Below are 19,264 nucleotides of genomic sequence, written 5' to 3'. Positions count from 1 at the left end.
GATGTAATAATAACAACTAGACACGAGATTCTTCGTCAAAGCAATGAACCTTGCTGGACATGTTAAAGTAAGTTTTTGATGTGATTTCAATTCGCTGTACTATTTCGAAAGCAATAATAAAGTCATCTGAGAGTAAATTTTTTCAAAACATTGCCTTAATTCCGTGGTTAATCTGATTCATTATTTCTGCATATCTTGATAACGTCTGGCACTCATTTATCTGGATAATTGGAGTTTTACTGTAGTTGGTTTCAGGCAGAGGGGCCAGCTAAGGCAAAAGCACGATCTCCAAACATATTATTTAAGCAGCGCCAGAGTTTGACATCCTCTCCTCAGCCTGAATCAAATGCTGATTTAAAAAAAAAATCTTTGACATGTATTTTTCCAAATTAAGAGAACCGATAGATACCTTCAAGCCATTGCATGAAAAGATTTAAATACTGTTTAACCCGTGCAAGTCTCGAAGACGTTATGAGACGAGTTGATATACTTATCATACTGCGCCCTTGAAGTGACTTTTACATTAATGGTAATGGTAATCCATATTAAAAATAATAGCATTTTACAATAATAAAATACTTACATTTTGGTGGAAGAACACACTTTTTATTGTCGTTTCTTACGTATCCATTATTGCATCGACAGCCTGGGAAGCATCCTTTCTTGGTCAGAGAACAAGTTGGTTGGTCAACCATGAATAACTGAGCACAAGTTGGTTCAAGGGGACAAGTTGGTGGACAGGCGTCATATGTCTCATTTTCGCCACATTTGACTGATGCAGGGGGAGAAACTTTAGATATTGCTATAAACAAAAACAAAATTCAAAAAATATTTTGGATATTCCCAAACGTTTGTAGAAAAGGCTGAACCAAGTTTGAAATTTATTAAAAAATATAAATTTGTGGTTATAAAAACATTCCTACTACCCATTCTATATTACGCTGAAGTTTTCATCACTTATTTAAGTTGTAAACTACGCAATAAACTTGAATGTCTTCAGAATAACGCAGACCAGAAACCAATCTCTTTTTAAAATTTCTAAATGTTCCACTAAATCTTTTCAAAATTCATTTGTAAATAGAATTTGCAATACGTGTAATCAGAAATTAAATTTTATTGATATTAATAACATATCTTTAACTTCCTTTAAAAATGAAATTTTTAAAATGAATTCAATTTATGATGTTGCGCTTTGAATCCGCAGCCTATATTATGCAGGTTATGTGCAGTTCTGTTTGTAGGCACATAATAAATATACACTGTATGGTCAACTATAGTTGTTAAATAAAATAAGTCAAATAAATAAAATAAAAAAAATAAAAAAAATAAAAAAATAAGTAAAATAAAAAAATTAAATAAAATAAATTAAATAAATTAAATAAACGAAATAAATAAAATAAATTAATTTAATGAAATAAATGAAATAAATGAAATAAATGAAATAAATGAAATAAATGAAATAAATGAAATAAATGAAATAAATGAAATAAATGAAATAAATAAAATAAATAAAATAAATAAAATAAATAAAAATAAAAAAATAATAAGAATATATGCATTGAGTAAATTAAGGTATTAGGAAATATGACCACATGTCTTATTATCGTTGGTAACTGAAATGGCTCCAAATAAGACTGCGGAGAGACTATTACTCCCTCTCACTTATGTTCACTCTACTTCGTTGTGTCAACGCTCCTATATACTTCCGTAAAAAATAATTAAATGTTGATCAGTTCATGGTTTTCCTTTTCATTGTTATTTTCAAAACACCCTCTTAATACTCATCTATAATTCCTCTTTCTTATCTAACTCATATAATGTCCATGCGGTTTGACTGTGAAATCGTCTCCTGTCAATGATGTTTCTACAGTATTTACCGTCGAATATGTTTCTACAGTATCTCTGTTTAAATCACGTCTGAAGAAAAATCTCCGTTCTCTTTCTTAATCTCTCCTCTTTTTCTTTCTCTTTTTATTTCTTTTTCCCATAGTATATTAGCATTGACATAAATTAATTAATATCCAAATAGGTATTGCAATTTGTATTTTATTATAATTTTTATTGTAGTTTCTCTCGAATACGTGTCGAAGCTTAAATTGTTTGAATAAAACTATTATTTTATTGGTTAGTTGGAACAGATTGCCATTCTCCCATATACCCGCGTATGTAAAAATTAAATAAAACTGGTATTGCACGTCTCTCCTGAGTAACAATCCATACTGAATATTATAATTGCGAAAGTGTGTTTGTTTGTGTTTCATTCACGTCTCAACGGGGAGACCGATTGAGATAAGTTTTTGCATAGGGATAGCCAAAGAGGTAAAAAGTAAAATAAAATACTTATTTTTTATCCCGAACAAAAAAAAATGCAATTAAAAACATATGTTATATGTAAACAATGAGCAACTTTATTTTAAAATGAGTAGGCAGTAAGGTGGGATTTCAATAATTGACTCGTTTTATCTATTAATCAATTTGATTTGCTTTTATTTAAGTTTTGCAGAAGGATTTGTGATCAGAATAACGATGGTACGTCACCATAAACTAATCGTCGTCTTTCTTTCACAGCGAAAGTTGGAAGACCAAGCTTCTTTTAATCCCGATAAAATATATCATTCCATAGGGAAGACTCTTATTGATAAACAAAATCCGTTATTGATTTAATTAATTACATTAATATTTTTATCTTAATACCACCTGATCTAAGCCGCGGATAAAAACTAGTCTAAAATAATTCTGTTCTTGAATATTTTGTCTTTGTTCTGTCGACTTCCACTTTCTCAACGGGCGTAGGGCTCATTGCCAATAAAATCCTAGCAGAATGCACAGTGTGACTAACGAGCTTACTCACCGCATTGTTTCTCTAAGATGCAGGTGCTGTTAGTATCGCTTGTTCTCACGTACCCGGTCTTGCACGCGCAACCGCTAAGGCAAGCTGCCACACAGACTGGGTTTTTGGTTTGACAACTTGCCACACATGGCACGCAGTCGTAAAACTGCTCATTCGGCTTATCGCAGGCAGGTTTTGCTGAAAAATCAACAAAATTTATATTTGAAAAACTGAAAAACCGTCCACCTATTTAAAGCATTTAAATTATACTTAATTATATTGATAAAAATTGTATTTTCTAATATTTGCCAAATTAGATTCAAAGTCTTCTTCTTTTTATGTGCCATTCTATGGTCTAGGTTGACTATCGTCATGGCAGTTTTTATTTCATCCGCTGCCAAAAATAAATAAGGTTTTGGAACTGCAGTGGAACCAATTAATTAAGACCTACCTATTTTTTTATTACATTAGCAATTACATGGTGTTTTATATTGTACTTTAAATACTTACGACCAGTATACAATTAATCTCTCTTAATCTCTCCTCCTTTCCTCATTCCTTTTTATTTCTTTTTCTCATTGAATAATAGTTTTGATTTAATGTAACTTATATACAAGTACATTTATTTCTAATTTTGTACATCTATAGCATTTTTTTATTGGTTATCTTTTGTAACTTAAAGTATATAATATAAACTTTTATTTTATGTGCTGGTTGGAAAAAAATGCTATTTAGCGAAAAACCCGCCAATGAACAATTCACATTATGTACAAAAAGTAAAATAAATAAATATAAGGCACTGTTCAATTTGATAACATAATATTTTCATAAATAATATTTCAAAGGCAATTTAAGTACTTATACGTATATTGGACAAAAATATTTTATTTCTAGATTGCATCGAAAAAGAGGAGTCAATTCATAAAATTACATTCTAATTTATTATTTTTTTCCAAATCCAAAAATTTCAGAACCACATAAAAATAAATAAAAAAACTGTCGATTCACGTAATATAATCAAGTTTAACAAGATACTATACAAGGTGTTTTTTAAACCCTGTCACATCCGAAACCACGATGATCAGTATAGGCAAGAAGACATATTAGCATATTTTAAAAAATATTTAGAACAAAGAAAAATTTTAAAAATAAAATATTAAAAAAACAAATGGTTGCTTACTTCTGCAGGGGAGAAGTGAGGTGAGCGCGGCGCAGTGTCAGACTCCCCTCTTACCCCTCCTCGTTTCACCCCTGCAGAAGTAAGCAACCATTTGCTTTTTTTACATTTTATTTTTTTAAATTTTATTTGTTTCAAAAAAAATATTTAAATGTTCCATTATGTCTTCTTGCTCATACTGGTCATCGTAGTTTTGGATGTGATAGGGTTTAAAGAACACCCTGTATAATTTGTCTGAATTAGTTTTATATTTTCTTCATTAAAATTAAAGAAATTAACAATGGTTTTAGAAAATAAGCGCCACCCACAAGTATCAATATTTACATTTAAGCTAGGATTAAGTCGATCAATAAGGCAAATGTTAAAAATATTAAGCTGATTGATTACTAAGCAAAGGCAATGCAAATTAAGCTCAATCGCTACTGGGCCTTACTCATATACTTGACATAAAGTTACGCCTAGGTATAGTAGTAGAATGTGGATGGGAATACCATCCTTATTGTATTTCCACTGGCTTTTATGTATGCATTTCCCAGCGCTAATTTTTGCATAGCCTTTTTTGCAGGTACATTTTTGGTAAAACATTGCGCGTTGCACACTGCGTCAGAAGTTCCATCACAGGTCTACAAACAAGGTGCACAACAGTTTGATAATTCGGCATTTGCATATTTGCAAACTTCAAAATAAATCAAACGAAATGTTTAGTCAAAGAACTGTGTAAGTTTCATTTTTTTTAAACTCTCTTGTCATAAGAAAATATTTTAAATGTGTTATGAAAGGCATTTCTATGTGTCCATCCTGGATAAATAAAGCAACATATCGTCAGTGATACTACAATACAGCGAATTTTTTTATTTTTTTAAATAAATATTTACGTTCTTATGATTTACCAAAGTATTTATTTTTTAGGGCCATTTTTAACGAATTGTAAATAACCCACTAAAAGAAAATAGAAATCGCGTTGAGGTAGAGTATTCGAACCACGGACCTTTGAGCCGTGAGTCAGAGACACTAGCCACGAGACCACGATCCCATTGAAACTGAAATAAATTTTTCATAGGGACTAAGAGCCGTTAATTTTAATTGTTGCTATTTTTACTCTAAATAATGATACTCCAGTAGTATTTTTGATTGATTAAAATCGTACGTAATATATTAACAGAACAGTTTTTAGGTAATCCTGCCAAAAAAATCGATTGATTGTTACGCGGTAAAGAAGTATCACCGATGATTTTATCTTTTTATTATTCTTATTTCTATATTTTGTTTTAATGAGTTACTGTATTATTAATTAAACAAAACAAGAGCCGAGCAGATGGGTAAAATGAAAATATTTTTTTATTATCTGTTGTTAATTTTGAAATTCATTTGACATGGACACAACTTATTGCAGTTACAACGACTATTTAAAGTACCTCTAAATATTTCTTCCTTTGTTTAATATTACACGACGTTTCAGCACTATTCTAAGAGGGATTTTTGAGCACAGTCTTTTAGGAGTAAATCTCCAAAGAGAATATTGAATGTTTTCGTTGGTACTTACAAATTTGTGGGTCTACGCAATTTCCATTAATTCGGGCAAATCCAGTTTTGCATTCACACCTTGGTTCACACACGGATTCAGGCAAAAGGGATAGACAAGGTTCGATAATCCCATCCAAAAGTTTTTTACGAGTTAGGTCAAATGCACAGTGGACAAGACAAGGGTTGAAAAGCTCATTATTGATACATTTTTTAGATAAAAGCAATAAGGAAACTTAAAAATAAAAATTTTAAATTAATGATCTCAGCAAATTAACATATTGTCCCTGATTATTAAAGCATGAATATTTGACTGGGAATATTCAAAGTTTTATAAAAGTTTAACTTGTTTCAATTGCATCAGGATTTACGGTTGCATGATTGTGATTGAATTTATTAAAATTAGGTAACAAAAACTCTAAGGCCATGAAAATTTTTTTCGATAATGTCTTAGACCCATCTTAAAGCCGCTGAGGAGTGAAGGTAATCTTTGATTTTGAACTGTCTTAAAGACGCTGAGGAGTGGAGGTCATCTTTAATTTTGACCTGTTTTAAAGCCGCTAAGGAGTAGAGGTCATCTTTGAAATACCATTTTAAATGTTAGCTAAAACTGATACTTCTTTTATAATGTAAATATCTACGTTTTTTTCGTTTTTAAATTTGCGTTAAAATGTAATGAATTAAAAAAAATAAACATTAATTCTTTTGATTTCACAACATACGAGTACAATTAGTATTTCAATCGCAAACTACTGCACTAAGGAAATAAACAATGTTATTCTGCCACCAGTATGTAGTTTCAAAATCAAATGAACAAAAAAAAACTTACCTTTTACTGAAGACAAACTAATCCTAATTGTCTTGGGGGAACATTTGATGTAGAAAAAAATAAATAAAAAAATACGCAATTACATAAATAACTTCATAAATGATATTTTTATAACATTACCAGCGGTGAAATAAGCATAAAAATGTTGCGTGCTAGAATACTAAATATGCGTATTTTTTAATGTCTTATACTATATATTCACTATATATAATATTATATTCATTTATTTTCGTTTAAATCCGTTATCTGCAATGGCATGGATACTTATTTTTCTTTGTTTAATGTGTGTTATTGTTATTTTTAATATTTTTGTTCACCTTTATTTTAAAATTCTTCTTCTGCATTTTTTATTCGCTTTAACCATATTATATTTTCTTCACCATAACATATCATAACGTGGAAAATACAGATTTCTCTGTTCCTACTGGCTATTATTTTATTCCTTCATTCAAATGATATTTTTTTGGCACAATGACGCTAAAAATAACAACGTACCGCGCATGCCAACTCATTTTTTATAAAAAAAACTACAAGAAACGGTGTGACTTATGATACTATTTTTTTCTTTCTTATCTTATACTGGCATTATATTTTATAATGTCAAGAAATGTATTCGTTCTATGTGTACGCTATATTTTATAAATAAATGTATGTTTATAATGCAGAACTGTTGGTTTCCAGAATAAAATAAAACGATATGAAATAAAATGACAGAAAAGTGTTCTTACGGCATTGGCTAAGATGTATGCATTTCCCATTTTCATTTTTAACGTATCCTTGTTTACATTGACAGCCCATTTTTTTACAAAACATATCACACGGAGCAAATTCTGGATTATAGCATGTTCCTCCTGGGCAAGGATTTGGGCAGGAAACCATTTCAGCGTTTGGATCTTGACAACCTTATGTTATCAACACAAATCAGTTAGCTTTGCAACTAGACAAGTGATACTTAATTTCATAAATTTGGAAGAACCAGTGATCGATTAGTTTTGCTTTTAATCATTTTACAACAAAGAGTTACAGAATTTGCCGATAAAAAAATTTACAGCAAAATATGAAAACCGAAAATATAATTAAAATAATAATTAGTGCAAATAATTATTGTTTCGTTTAAGTGGCCACTTTACACAATGTGTAACATTAACCATTTTGCCTATGTTTCAACATCCATATTTCTTCAGTTCTTCCATTTGTTGATTTTAGTGAAGTTAAAGAACTGAAACCTACAAAGGTTTTTGCTTAATGTTGTGAAGAGATTCATCTGACTGAATTATTTTACATGCAAGGCAACGCCTGAAAACAATTTTCCAATTTTTAAACTTCTTCTTGGACCAGTTGGTTTGTATATCAGTGTGTAAAGTGGCCACTTAAACCAGCCAATGACAGGTAGCCCTGTAAATGCCTAGACTTCCATATTCCTTTATTAAAGATATTCTCCATCTATGTTGTAGTTTGTTAATCTTAATGACTCCCGAGGGGGTGAAATCCAGTCTTTTGTCTACGAACATTTGGACAAACTCAAATATTGTAATTATTGTTTCAATCAAATTATATTTAACGTGAAAAATATCGACTGTATTTGGAAAAAAACACACACAACACAGAAAGAACCAATTTTCAAAAGCTGTTTTTTTTTATAAACATGCTTTTTACCAACAACATCAGATAATTAATATACATCCCTTAAAATGACAAGTCGCAAACGCTTATTGGCCTAAATTGTGCCAGAATGTGTGTGAAATACAAAACCCATGTTATCAGTTCAAAATACATTAAATATATAACAAAACTATTGTTTTCAAAAGTCTGGGCCGAAGCTTTTTTCACGAATGCAGTCGATATTATTAATTTGAGAATTCAAAGACAATTAAGTTAAATTACCCATAACAGCATATTTTCTCTGAGGTTTGATGTTTTTTCTACTTCAATGTATGTCTTTAACCCTAATTACATATTTAGTATCGAAAAATCCTAATTTAAAATAAATCTCATACAATAAATCTTTGCAATCAGGGAAGGGCAATTGCAAATGCTATGTTAATCAGTATGTATCAAGGCGGGATGGTGTGGTAAAATTTTCTAAGTACTAACTTTATCTACCGAGGTTATATTAATCCGGCTCTTCGTGTTTTCAGATTAAGTCAATTTCCTGTCGACATAAGTTTTCAGAAGTTATAGATGAAAAAAAAAATGTGAATATTTATTTTTCATGGGAATATTTATTCTGAAATGTATCCACCGCGTCATATGACGCATGCGCATATTGTTTACTCAACTGTCAAATACAATTTGACGCATACACTGTGACTTCTTCGAATTCTCAAGTGTAATCTGTCAAAATATGGTTTGCCTTTAAGGAAAAAAAAAAATTTTTTTTTTTTTTTTTCGTATTTTAAAAAGGGTTGTAGGCTAAAAGGTAGTAACGTAAAAATAAATTAAAATATACAATCAAATGGATATTGTGAATAAATGTTTTCCGATATACATTTTTAAAAGATTTTTAAAAAGTAACAAAAAAAAATTGTTTTAACTGGACAGTATTTCATAGACCGTTATTACTTGTTATCTGATGTCAAAAAAGTTATATTTCCCTATTGTTAATAAATACTGATAATTTCAACCGATTTCTTTGTTTATCTTAATTCCAGTAATTTTTTTAAACGTTAGTAAATTATTAAAAAAATTTCACGAACTTACAAGTATTATGATGAACGCAGTCTCCATCATTCCGAACAAAATTCTGTTTACATTTGCATTTTGGTCTACATACAAAGTCAGGAAGAGGAGGCGCACAAACGGGGAATACATTATCAATTAAGAATCTACAAGTATTATCAAATGTACAATACTTTGGACACGAATCCCACTCTTCATTTGGCTTACAATTTGATGCTAAAATTAAACGATGAAAGTTTTAGTTCTGCTTTATATTGAATTTGTGTTGAAAAGGTATTCATTACCGGAAGTAAGCGAAAAGATTTTGTGGTTTACTATCAAATATTGAAATATTATCAATTGCTTATTTTATGTGCAATTCTCGACCAACATAAATATTTTCTATATCATTTAAAATGCGATTATTTGGTTGGCATAAAATATTATTAAAATTTATTTTCAACAATATCATCACACACTTATTCGCATCCAGCGGTGCATACGGCACTGCACTGATACTTCAACTGTAGGGTATCTGGACTATTTGATAAATGATGTTAAGATGATGTCTCGTGATTGAGATCTAGTCCAGGGACTATGAAATATTAAGGGAAAAATCGTGAAAAAAATCCTTTTGTTTCACCTAAAAGGGTTTTTTTTAATACGCAAGCACTTCATAAATTAGTCATTAAAAAATTGGTTCTTAAAAAACCATCTTTACTTGAGATGTATGAAAACGGAAGCTCCTTTTTTATACATTTATGTATTATAAGATATAAATTAGGAATGCATCGGTACACGCTTCAGTCGATACAATATCGATAGCGTCGATAGAAAAATATTGGCATTATCGACACCGATACAAATTTTGAATTTAAAACATGGTTTGAACTGTTAATAAGACACACATAATTTGTTTAAAAACAGTAATGTTTTATTTTGGGGAAAATTATATTGATGGTGCCGAATAATTTAACGATATACATATGATTATATTCCTTTTAGGTAGATTGAGAAATAAATTAAATAGAAATACTGTAGAACTTATATTTTATAAAACTGTAATTATTTCACACAAAGATTACTTCTCAATAATATCATTTATATCCAATGACTTAAATTCGAATAAATTAGAAGCACTTCAAAATAGAGCCATAACAATAGTGCTAAAGAATTTTAGAAATAATAAAATAGGAAAAATCCGAGAAGAACTCAATAGGATACTGTTATCTCATTATATGCTTGTTTTCATGTATTTTTTTAAACAATGAAATGCTTAAATACTTCATTAATAAGATGGAGTTAAACAAAAATTTTATGTTAAAAGTTCACAAGTAAATTACCGTAAATGTATAAGGAAAGAACAAGGCTGCAATAAAATATTCCATAATTGCATCATGTGTAAAAAATGTATGAAGAGATGCCTGAATGTATGAAGAATGAAAAGAGTTAAAATGAATTTAAGAATAAACGTTATGTTTACTGTAAGATGATGATAAATAAATACGTTATTAAAGTAGGTGTTAATATTAGTTTTAATTCTGACTGAAATATAAGCTAACATAAAAAACATTTTTTTTAAATATATATATACTGAGGTGCACTGACAATAATTAAAAGCAGTAAATGTAATTTTTTGGTAATGCAAATAATTTGTAAACAAACAAAATAAAACAAATAGAAATGATTGTTTATTTAAGCTTTAAATTTACTTTTGCAGTGTGCGGATGTGAAAAGAAGACACAAAACCTCTAAAAGGGATCCGGGTAACTGGGTGGGATTTTCTATGTGGACACTATGTGCTCAAATTACGAAGCGCACATGGAATGATGATGATTTGTTTTGATTATTTTAATAAATAAATGAACTAGTATTATAAATTGCCAGACTTACGACATTTGCTAATAAGAATGCATTTCCCCTTTTCATCCTTGACGTATCCTTTCTTACACTGACATCCGATTGCTTTACAAGGAGCTCGACACTTTAAAAATTCAGGCTGGACACAAGTTCCCCCGGGGCATGGGTTCGGACACTTAATTAACTCAGCATTAGAATCCTCGCAACCTTTATGATATTTTTTTAATTTTTATAATAATTAATACATACGTATTTAATATTATAATATGTATAATCATTATAATATGATATCAGTCATTCTAAATTGCATATTTAAAATATTATTTTTATTTAACCCTAGATTCATTAACACATGTCTCTCATACACCCTCAAGTAATTAAACTGTCACAGCACGCGGCGTGCAATTTGCATGGAACATCGCGGTAGTTAGTGCCTAGAATAATAATAATGATAATCAAAGTTTATTAACAAAAATAACAATAACTTTATCTACTACATAAATACTTAGGTAATAGATTTATCTGGATCATATCTAGTCTGCTTAACTAGGTACAACCTGTTTTAAGGCAGACATTTTTATTCAAAAATAAACAATAACATTACTACCCACTTGTTTATATACTATACAGTTATACAATATTGATTTATTATTAAATTATTTTTGGTAAAATTTCCGATTTTTCTCGACCTAAATCATCCAGTAACCAGTTTTGCCTTGATTTTTTTTTAAAATTGTTTTTTTATGTTTTAATTCGAAATAAAAGTTCTTTTCAATTAATCTATGTAGATTTTTTTCAATATCTCCCATAATTATTAAATAAGGTAACCTTATAAGTAAGGTGTATCAGAGATGTGTAACCCAAAATATTTTTTAAATTTAATTTTTATTTTATTTTTATTTTTATTTTTATTTTTATTTTATTTTTATTTTGTTAATATTTTATTTTTATTTTATTTTCATTATATTTTCATTTTATTTTATGTTTATTTTGTTTTTATTTTATTTATTTTATTTTTTATTTATTAACGAAAAACAACAGTTGTTGTATTAGAATACAAAATATAAAAAATAGTACATACATCCAGTTAAAGTTTTTCACAAATATAATGAGAGATCATGTTACAGAGTAAAGAGAAAAATAATATACTATATAAGACATGAGAAAAAAAAAGAGCTCGTAAGAAGGTTAAGGGATGAGAATTTCGGATTATCCAATGTAAGCTGGATTCGTTCAATCTGGCGAGATCAATAAATGAAAAAACATATAAACAATAATAGTGACCGTAAAAATATATTTATTTAACTTTTTGTACATAATGTTATTTGTACATTGGCGGGCTTTTTGCCAAATGGCAATTTCTTCCAACCAACCAATAAACTCACAGCTTAAACCAGTCATGGAAACATTAGCGTAATCTAAAATGGGTAGTAGTAATGCTTGTACAAGGGTGCATTTAGTATTAATGGGTAAGAATTTTTGCAACCTTCTAAGTGAGTGAAAACTGAAAAATATTTTGCGGCTTAATTCATTAGTATATATACGCATCTCTTCTTATATTTAATGAATATTTGCTTTATTTTATTACTTTTTCGGTTCTTTTTTTACTGAAACTTTATCTACACCTAAAAATCATTTAACTTTCTCGCAAATTAAATACATTTGTGGATGTAACGTTCAACGGGTGTTCTCTGTGTGTATTAACTATTGAAAAAATTGTCAAAACATATATTGTCAAAACATGTATTCATGTGAGTGTTATTTTCTTTTTGTTTATTATAACTTAAAGTATATGTTTTAATAAAACATTCTCTGTAGATTAAATACTGCTAAAATGTATTTTCATAATTTTAGGTTTTTATTACAAGAATAACAAAGAAAACTAACCTCAAAACAACGTAACGTGAGTTACCAAAATGCACAATTCAAATGAATTAATTTAATAATTATACGAATTATATTTCTACGGTAAACTGTTTCTTTACAATTTCATTTAAATATCTCGAATTCTAACCTATTAAAAGCTGTAACGTGTCATCCACGTTACAAATAATAACAAGAGCTCTTTTTCTTCCAGTTATTCGCTCTAGTACGATTTTTTAACTATTTTCGAAACTATTTAACGATTTTATAGTATCATGGGTGCCAAAAATGAGAAAACTGAAAAAAAAAATATGTTGGAAAATAAAAAGAATTTCAAAATAAACATCGAGGCACAAAAAAAACTTTTGAAAAATGTCATTTCTGCCAACGCATAAACGGCCCCCGTGGTTAAGTGGTGAGGACGCTTGAATCACGATCGGAAGGTTCCGGGTTCGATTCCCGGTGATAACACAAAAATAAAAATGGGATTTTTCTCAAGCCTCAAGAGTGGAGGAGAGGGATTTTTATAATATAGTTGACCAATTCAAAATGTTGATATTATAATAAAATAAACATAATTAAAGGATATACCATTATAGTTTATGAATCTAGGGTTAAAACTTTCAGGAGAAACGTTTTATTAAATTTAAGTAAATAATTATACGAGTATAATATAACCACTTACCTACTGCTCTTTGTTTACCAGTTTCAAGACGTACCCGTCTCTTCGTCAGGACACTAATTCCACCAACGTGAAAATTCCACTATACGTATTTACCATAGCAGTAGTTGCGCAAAAATATAAAACCAACATGCTTATAAGACACATGCTGTTTGAAGCTAACACCAACATCCACTTGATGTGTACTATTTTTTTGCAACTACTACTATGGTGAAGGAGTATAGAGGGATAAGCATGTCAGTGTAATAAGTGTCCTGACGAAGAGACGGGTACGTTTTGAAACTAGTAGAAATAAAAACGTCGGTAAGTGGTGAATTACAATTACTTACTACCAATTTCAATGCATTTTTATTATTTTTATTTATTTGATCGATTATGATAGTTATTCAAATGCTTTTCAGGTTTGTTTATTATTATTTCTGACTTACAATTTTCAGGTGGAACGCATTCGCCGTTGATACGAACATATCCTTCTTTACATTCGCATCTGGGATTACAAGGAAAGTTAGGGGGAGGGCGGGCACAATCGGGTATTAAACCTTGCAACAACATTGGACATGTTTTATCGAATGTGCAGTATTGAGGACATGGGTTCCATACTTCGTTTTTTTCACACTTTTTAGAGGCTGGAAATAGTTTTATAATTTAACATACAAGTTTTATAAATTTTTAGTCCTAACCGGTTTTACCCTGAAATATAGAAACGTATTTTTAAAATCACGTTAAAAATTGTAAACGTGATTTACTTTTTATGTCCTTAATAGGAAAATACAATTCGGTTTCTTTAAAAGGAATATATTGCACTATCCATTTGGTGTCAAAAACGTTAGTAACATTATTTAACCTATCGCATTTTACCTTGAAGGTTCTTCCAAGAATTTATTATTAACGTATCAACTGTGGATGGCGTTTATATTATAAAATATAACACACGACTTTTATGATTGGTTTTTACGCAGTTCTTAAATGTAATTCTTAAAATATTTTTTTATTACTTTAGAATGGATGAAGATAGATATAATATGATGTATCAAACAACCAGGTAAATATTTTTAAAGAAACAATTCACCCTCATTAATTTTTGAATGGACAAAATACAGCAGTATGCTAAAATAATTCCATTCTCTATTTTTTTAATAAATATATGTGTATACATATACATATCTTTAGCAAACCGATAAATCCTTGTAAGTGCATTATTGCCCATACTTAGAAAAATAAATTTGAATATCTTACTCAACAAAAGTATCTTCCGGTCTTTCTTATCCATATTTTAGACATGTAACATGCTTATAAAACCATTATAGTTCCTTTGAAATGTTTTAGTCTATGAGATTAAAAATAAACATATATGGTAAATGAAGTTCATAATTTTCTAGTGAAATTTAAAAAAATACTTTTGAGAGGTAAATACTTACTTTGAATCAAAACCTCAGAATCCTCTGAATGTAAATCTTTAGAGGGTTTTATCTTACATATAACTGCATATTTAGCTTAATTATAATGATATATCATAATTATAAAATATTTTATAACCATAAATCTCGTTTCTAAATAGTTAAACAAATGTCTTAACTATAAGTCAGATATTTGATGATATATGAATGAATCTTTGCCTAATTTATTATTATGAAATTTTATATAAATTTCTAGTTTTCCTAATTTTTTTTATTTGACATTATGTATTTATTTCATTTAATTTAAAGTAAATAACATTTTTGACAAAAATAACAGATTCGAAAAAATATATATTTACTGTCTGAAAACGGGGAAGCCATCCCTAGTTAGGCAGTTAATCAAAGCTGTTGTATATATATACTAAATGTAAATTGCTGTAATAAATATATAAATTTGAAACCGAAAATAAAAAACAAACAAGTAAACTAATTTTCTTAAGTTCTGTTATTTAGAGGGTTTTATCAGTAAACCGACAATATATGTTTATGTATATATGTGTAAAATGCATATGTAAGTTTATATGTATACATATAAAATGTGTGTAGAAAAAAACAAAAAATATATGCGAATACTTTTACTAATTATCAAAGCTATTGCATGTATAACTAAATGAAAATTTATGTAATAAATATGAAAATTTGTTACTTACTACTGTCAGTTAACCGACAATATATGTGTTCTTATATATATGTGTGTATATGTTTATAATTATATATATGTACGTCTACCTATGAACAATATTTAAAAAATGTTGCAACAGATAGGAAAAACATTTTTGAGGAGGGAATATAAAAGTTTGGGCAGTTACAGAGCTTGTGACCAGTTATTGAGTGATTTAAGTGGCCGCGTTACAAAAAGCCACGTAACCAGTCAACGACAGATCATAAGCTCTCTAAATAATGCCTTGACCTCCATATCCCCTACTTAAAAAAGTTTTCCCTTTTCGTTGTAATGAATTTAGATCTTAATAACTCCAGCAAGTCTACAAACATTTTAACATGTTTGCTGAAAAAATTGTTAAAAAATACAGTACAAATACTTGAGGATGGACATTTCAAAAGGCTAAATAATTGGCGGGCGTGCACGAGAAGTTGAATTAATGTTGGAGAAGCGAGATATGTCTGCAAAGACATAGTGATATGACGTTCTATCCTCTCTACCTCTTACGGGGAAACGGCGTGAAGGTTTGTTTTTATTACACTGTCATATTAACTAATACTCTTAGATTAATTAATGAAGCACATACATAAATCTGCTTGTTAATTTCACGGTTCAAATTATATATCATTATTTGATTGAATTACTTTGTTTTCAACAAAATAGCTAAGTTTATGAAGTACTGTGTTTTTCACTAAGCTTGTTATGAAAACTAGTTATTTATTTTTTTTATCATACACGACTCAATCGTTAAAAAATAATTATTGATGATAAACGAAACAATATAATGTCCAATCGAGTTGATATACATTTAATAGCATTTACACGAAGTCAAAAGGCTGGTTTATTAAATTTACTTTACAGATTGATAATTTTTTTTTATTCCTTAAGTATAACTTTGGAAAGCAAAAAAATATTTTTAATAAAAATTAAACAGGTTTGTATGCGTTTTAAAAAATGTTGTGTTTACGCATAAACCAATATCAATTTTAAGATCAAAAAGGACTTTAAATTTATTTGTATGTTACGCGGCCAATTACGATTTTCTATCATGTTATAAAAACATGTTTAATAAATCCATTTACAATTTGTTTTTCATCATCATCATTGAAATCTAGTCCGCATCTGTTGGTACATAGAGTACTGTATTAGAAAAATACATAATAAAAAAAAGTAAGTCTAACGCTTTAGGTGCTCAACCATAGACAATGAAATATTGCATTGCAAAACCATCTTTTAAACAAATATATCATGTTGACCCTCCCAGTAATCGATCTCAGGGCCTCAAACATGGTAGGCGAATACACCAATTATTACCCTACGAGGTGGATTTGATGGATTACTGGATTTTTACCTTGGCCATTGAGTCGAAAAAATTCGTTCAAGATTTTGAATAGTATTAATCAAAGATATAAAAATGATCAAAAATGTTAAAATTGTATTTAACGATAAAAATAAATGCGTTGAGCTATGATTTAATAGAGATGATCCAACATTTAACAAAATTTTCAAATTATGTTTCGAAAAATAAGCATTGCCGCGCCAAACGCGTAGTAGAGTAAAAAAAGCTAACTGTGTCAGTTCTCTGTGGATTCAAAACTGCATGTCGCGCCTTTTTACGCTAATTCACGTTTACTGAGAACAAGTTACAAGAGAAAAGCCTCATGTACGTTGCGTTGCTTCGTCGCAACGAATCAACGCACTGTATGCCACACCTGCGGTAAATACCGATGGTCAGTTTTTATATTTGTTTGTAAGAAAATATGGTAGTTTATAGGAAAACTTACTTTTTTTAGAAAATAAAACTAACAGTAAAATCTGTTATCTGTCACGGTAGCCAAAAATCTGTATATATATCATCTGTGTCTAGTATACGGGATTTGGGTATCATACTTGACACTAAATATTCTTTTACAATTCACATTGAACATGTTATCAATAAATCCTTTAAACTTCTTGGGTTTATCAACAGAAGCACAGCTGACTTCAAAAATATCAATATCCTTAAAACACTCTTCTGTTCCCTAGTTTGCCCGCACCTAGAGTATTCCTCTGTTATCTGGTCTCCATATTATGATGTTCACATCAAGAATATTGAATCAGTTCAACATCGATTTTTAAGAAAGATAGGCTGGAGGTTGGGCTTATCCAGAGACCGATATACGTATAATGAGTTAGAAACTACCTTGAATATATCTTCTCTTTAAGACCGTCAAAATAAATCCGACTTTATAGTCCTATTTAAAATTCTCAACTCACTATTTGATGCGTCTGAATTACTGAGCTCAATAAAATTAAATATCCCAACTAGAAACCTCAGACAAAACTTACTCTTTCTTACCGATAACCATAGAACTAATTATAGTTTTCATTCCCCTATGCCCAGAATTTTTTAGGTCTGTCAACAAACATACCAGTCTTGATTTCTTTGATAACAAGTTATCTTCTTTCAAACGATCACTGAATCAAATTTAATTGTAAACACCTATCTCCCGCTTCCACTCCCACAAAGTCTAGTATAAATCATTGAATCTTTCTAATTTTCTATAATAATTTTCTATGTATAAATGTGTCCATAAAAATGCCCATTGGGCGTATATATATACAAATAAATATATGGCAACACTGGCTCCGACAGCGCAGTGTATCACCCTTCCCCCGCTTCGACTTTCGTCTGTCGATCCGTTAAAACGTCGCCTGCGACGACGCAACGCATAATGTGGCATGTCACAAAAAAATATACGTAAAACGACGCAGCGTTGACGCTGCAACGACCCAACGCACTTATGAGACCTTTCTCTTAGGTTCTGGAACTTAGGTTAAATGGAACACAAAGACAGGTGCTTAGTGCTGCATCTAGCGTATACATATATATATATATATATCAATGGGTGAGGGTTATAAAACAATGTAAGAAGGTTAAAGTAACATAAATAAAACAACAAAATGTGTTCAATATTTTTTTTTTACATGTCGACATATTATAAGATATTCAATATTTATTTATTAATAAAACAATGGCGCTTATTTGTTTATTTAGATGATCAATGAGTGAATCAAGCATTAAATAAAAAGTAAGCAAACGCGTTTATTATTTTTCAAATAGGTTACGCTCGTTGCGCATTTCAACCAAAAACATATTTACAAAAGTCACAATTATGTACACAATTGTTCAACCTTAATAATTTACGGTGAAGCAACACGTTAAACCAAACAAAGCATTAGATGGTCGTTTTATGTTCCAAGCAATAAAAGAAATCACACGGTTATTTTATAAGTTTAAAAGAATATGCGGTTTGAGATCGGTTTAATAAATAAGTATTTGAATATTGTTGTTCTGTGCAAAAAAGGGGACTGCACGTTAGACTGACTATGCCTAGATAAAATTGACAAAATCGAGGTCTCGTATTCCCGGTTTACGCAATACGATATTATTTTATTCAAAAAAGGATTATAAGACCAAAATTTTTTGCGTCCAAAAGAAGTTTTGTTTGTTTAAACCATATTTGTGCGCCATAGGATAAAAAACGGCAGAAAAAACTAGACGCTTTTAACGGTTTTTGAATGAATTTTTAAATGGCTGTACGTGGATATAATTTATCAAAAATAACAAATAATAAGGACACGCCTGGTAGATATCTATTTTGTCTAATAGAATCATTTCTCTAGTTCCGTCAATCCAGGGAAAAAATGCGGGAATACGTTTGAATGAAGAAAAGTTAGACCGCG

The 19,264-nt window shown here is 29.5% G+C and overlaps 1 protein-coding gene across 1 annotated transcript in view; it reads right to left on the bottom strand.

Moving 5' to 3' along the window:
- The window catches only part of LOC148281291 (zonadhesin-like), a 39,335-nt gene that overhangs the window by 7,680 nt on the left and 12,391 nt on the right, over positions 1 to 19,264 (bottom strand). Inside the window, exons 8-10 of the mRNA XM_088226928.1 lie at positions 7,086 to 7,259; positions 2,852 to 3,028; positions 584 to 802 (exon numbers count right to left, since the gene is read on the bottom strand). Coding sequence (XP_088083054.1) covers positions 584 to 802; positions 2,852 to 3,028; positions 7,086 to 7,259 — 570 coding nt within the window. The remainder of the gene's footprint in view (positions 1 to 583; positions 803 to 2,851; positions 3,029 to 7,085; positions 7,260 to 19,264) is intronic.

This window comes from Micrasema longulum, unplaced genomic scaffold, assembly GCF_059751315.1.
Source record: "Micrasema longulum isolate JH-2025_06_02 unplaced genomic scaffold, ASM5975131v1 h1tg000480l, whole genome shotgun sequence".
In the NCBI taxonomy this organism is placed as follows: Eukaryota; Metazoa; Arthropoda; class Insecta; order Trichoptera; family Brachycentridae; genus Micrasema; species Micrasema longulum.
The sequence above is the reverse complement of the archived record's forward strand: the minus strand, read 5'-3'. Positions and strand labels throughout refer to the sequence as shown.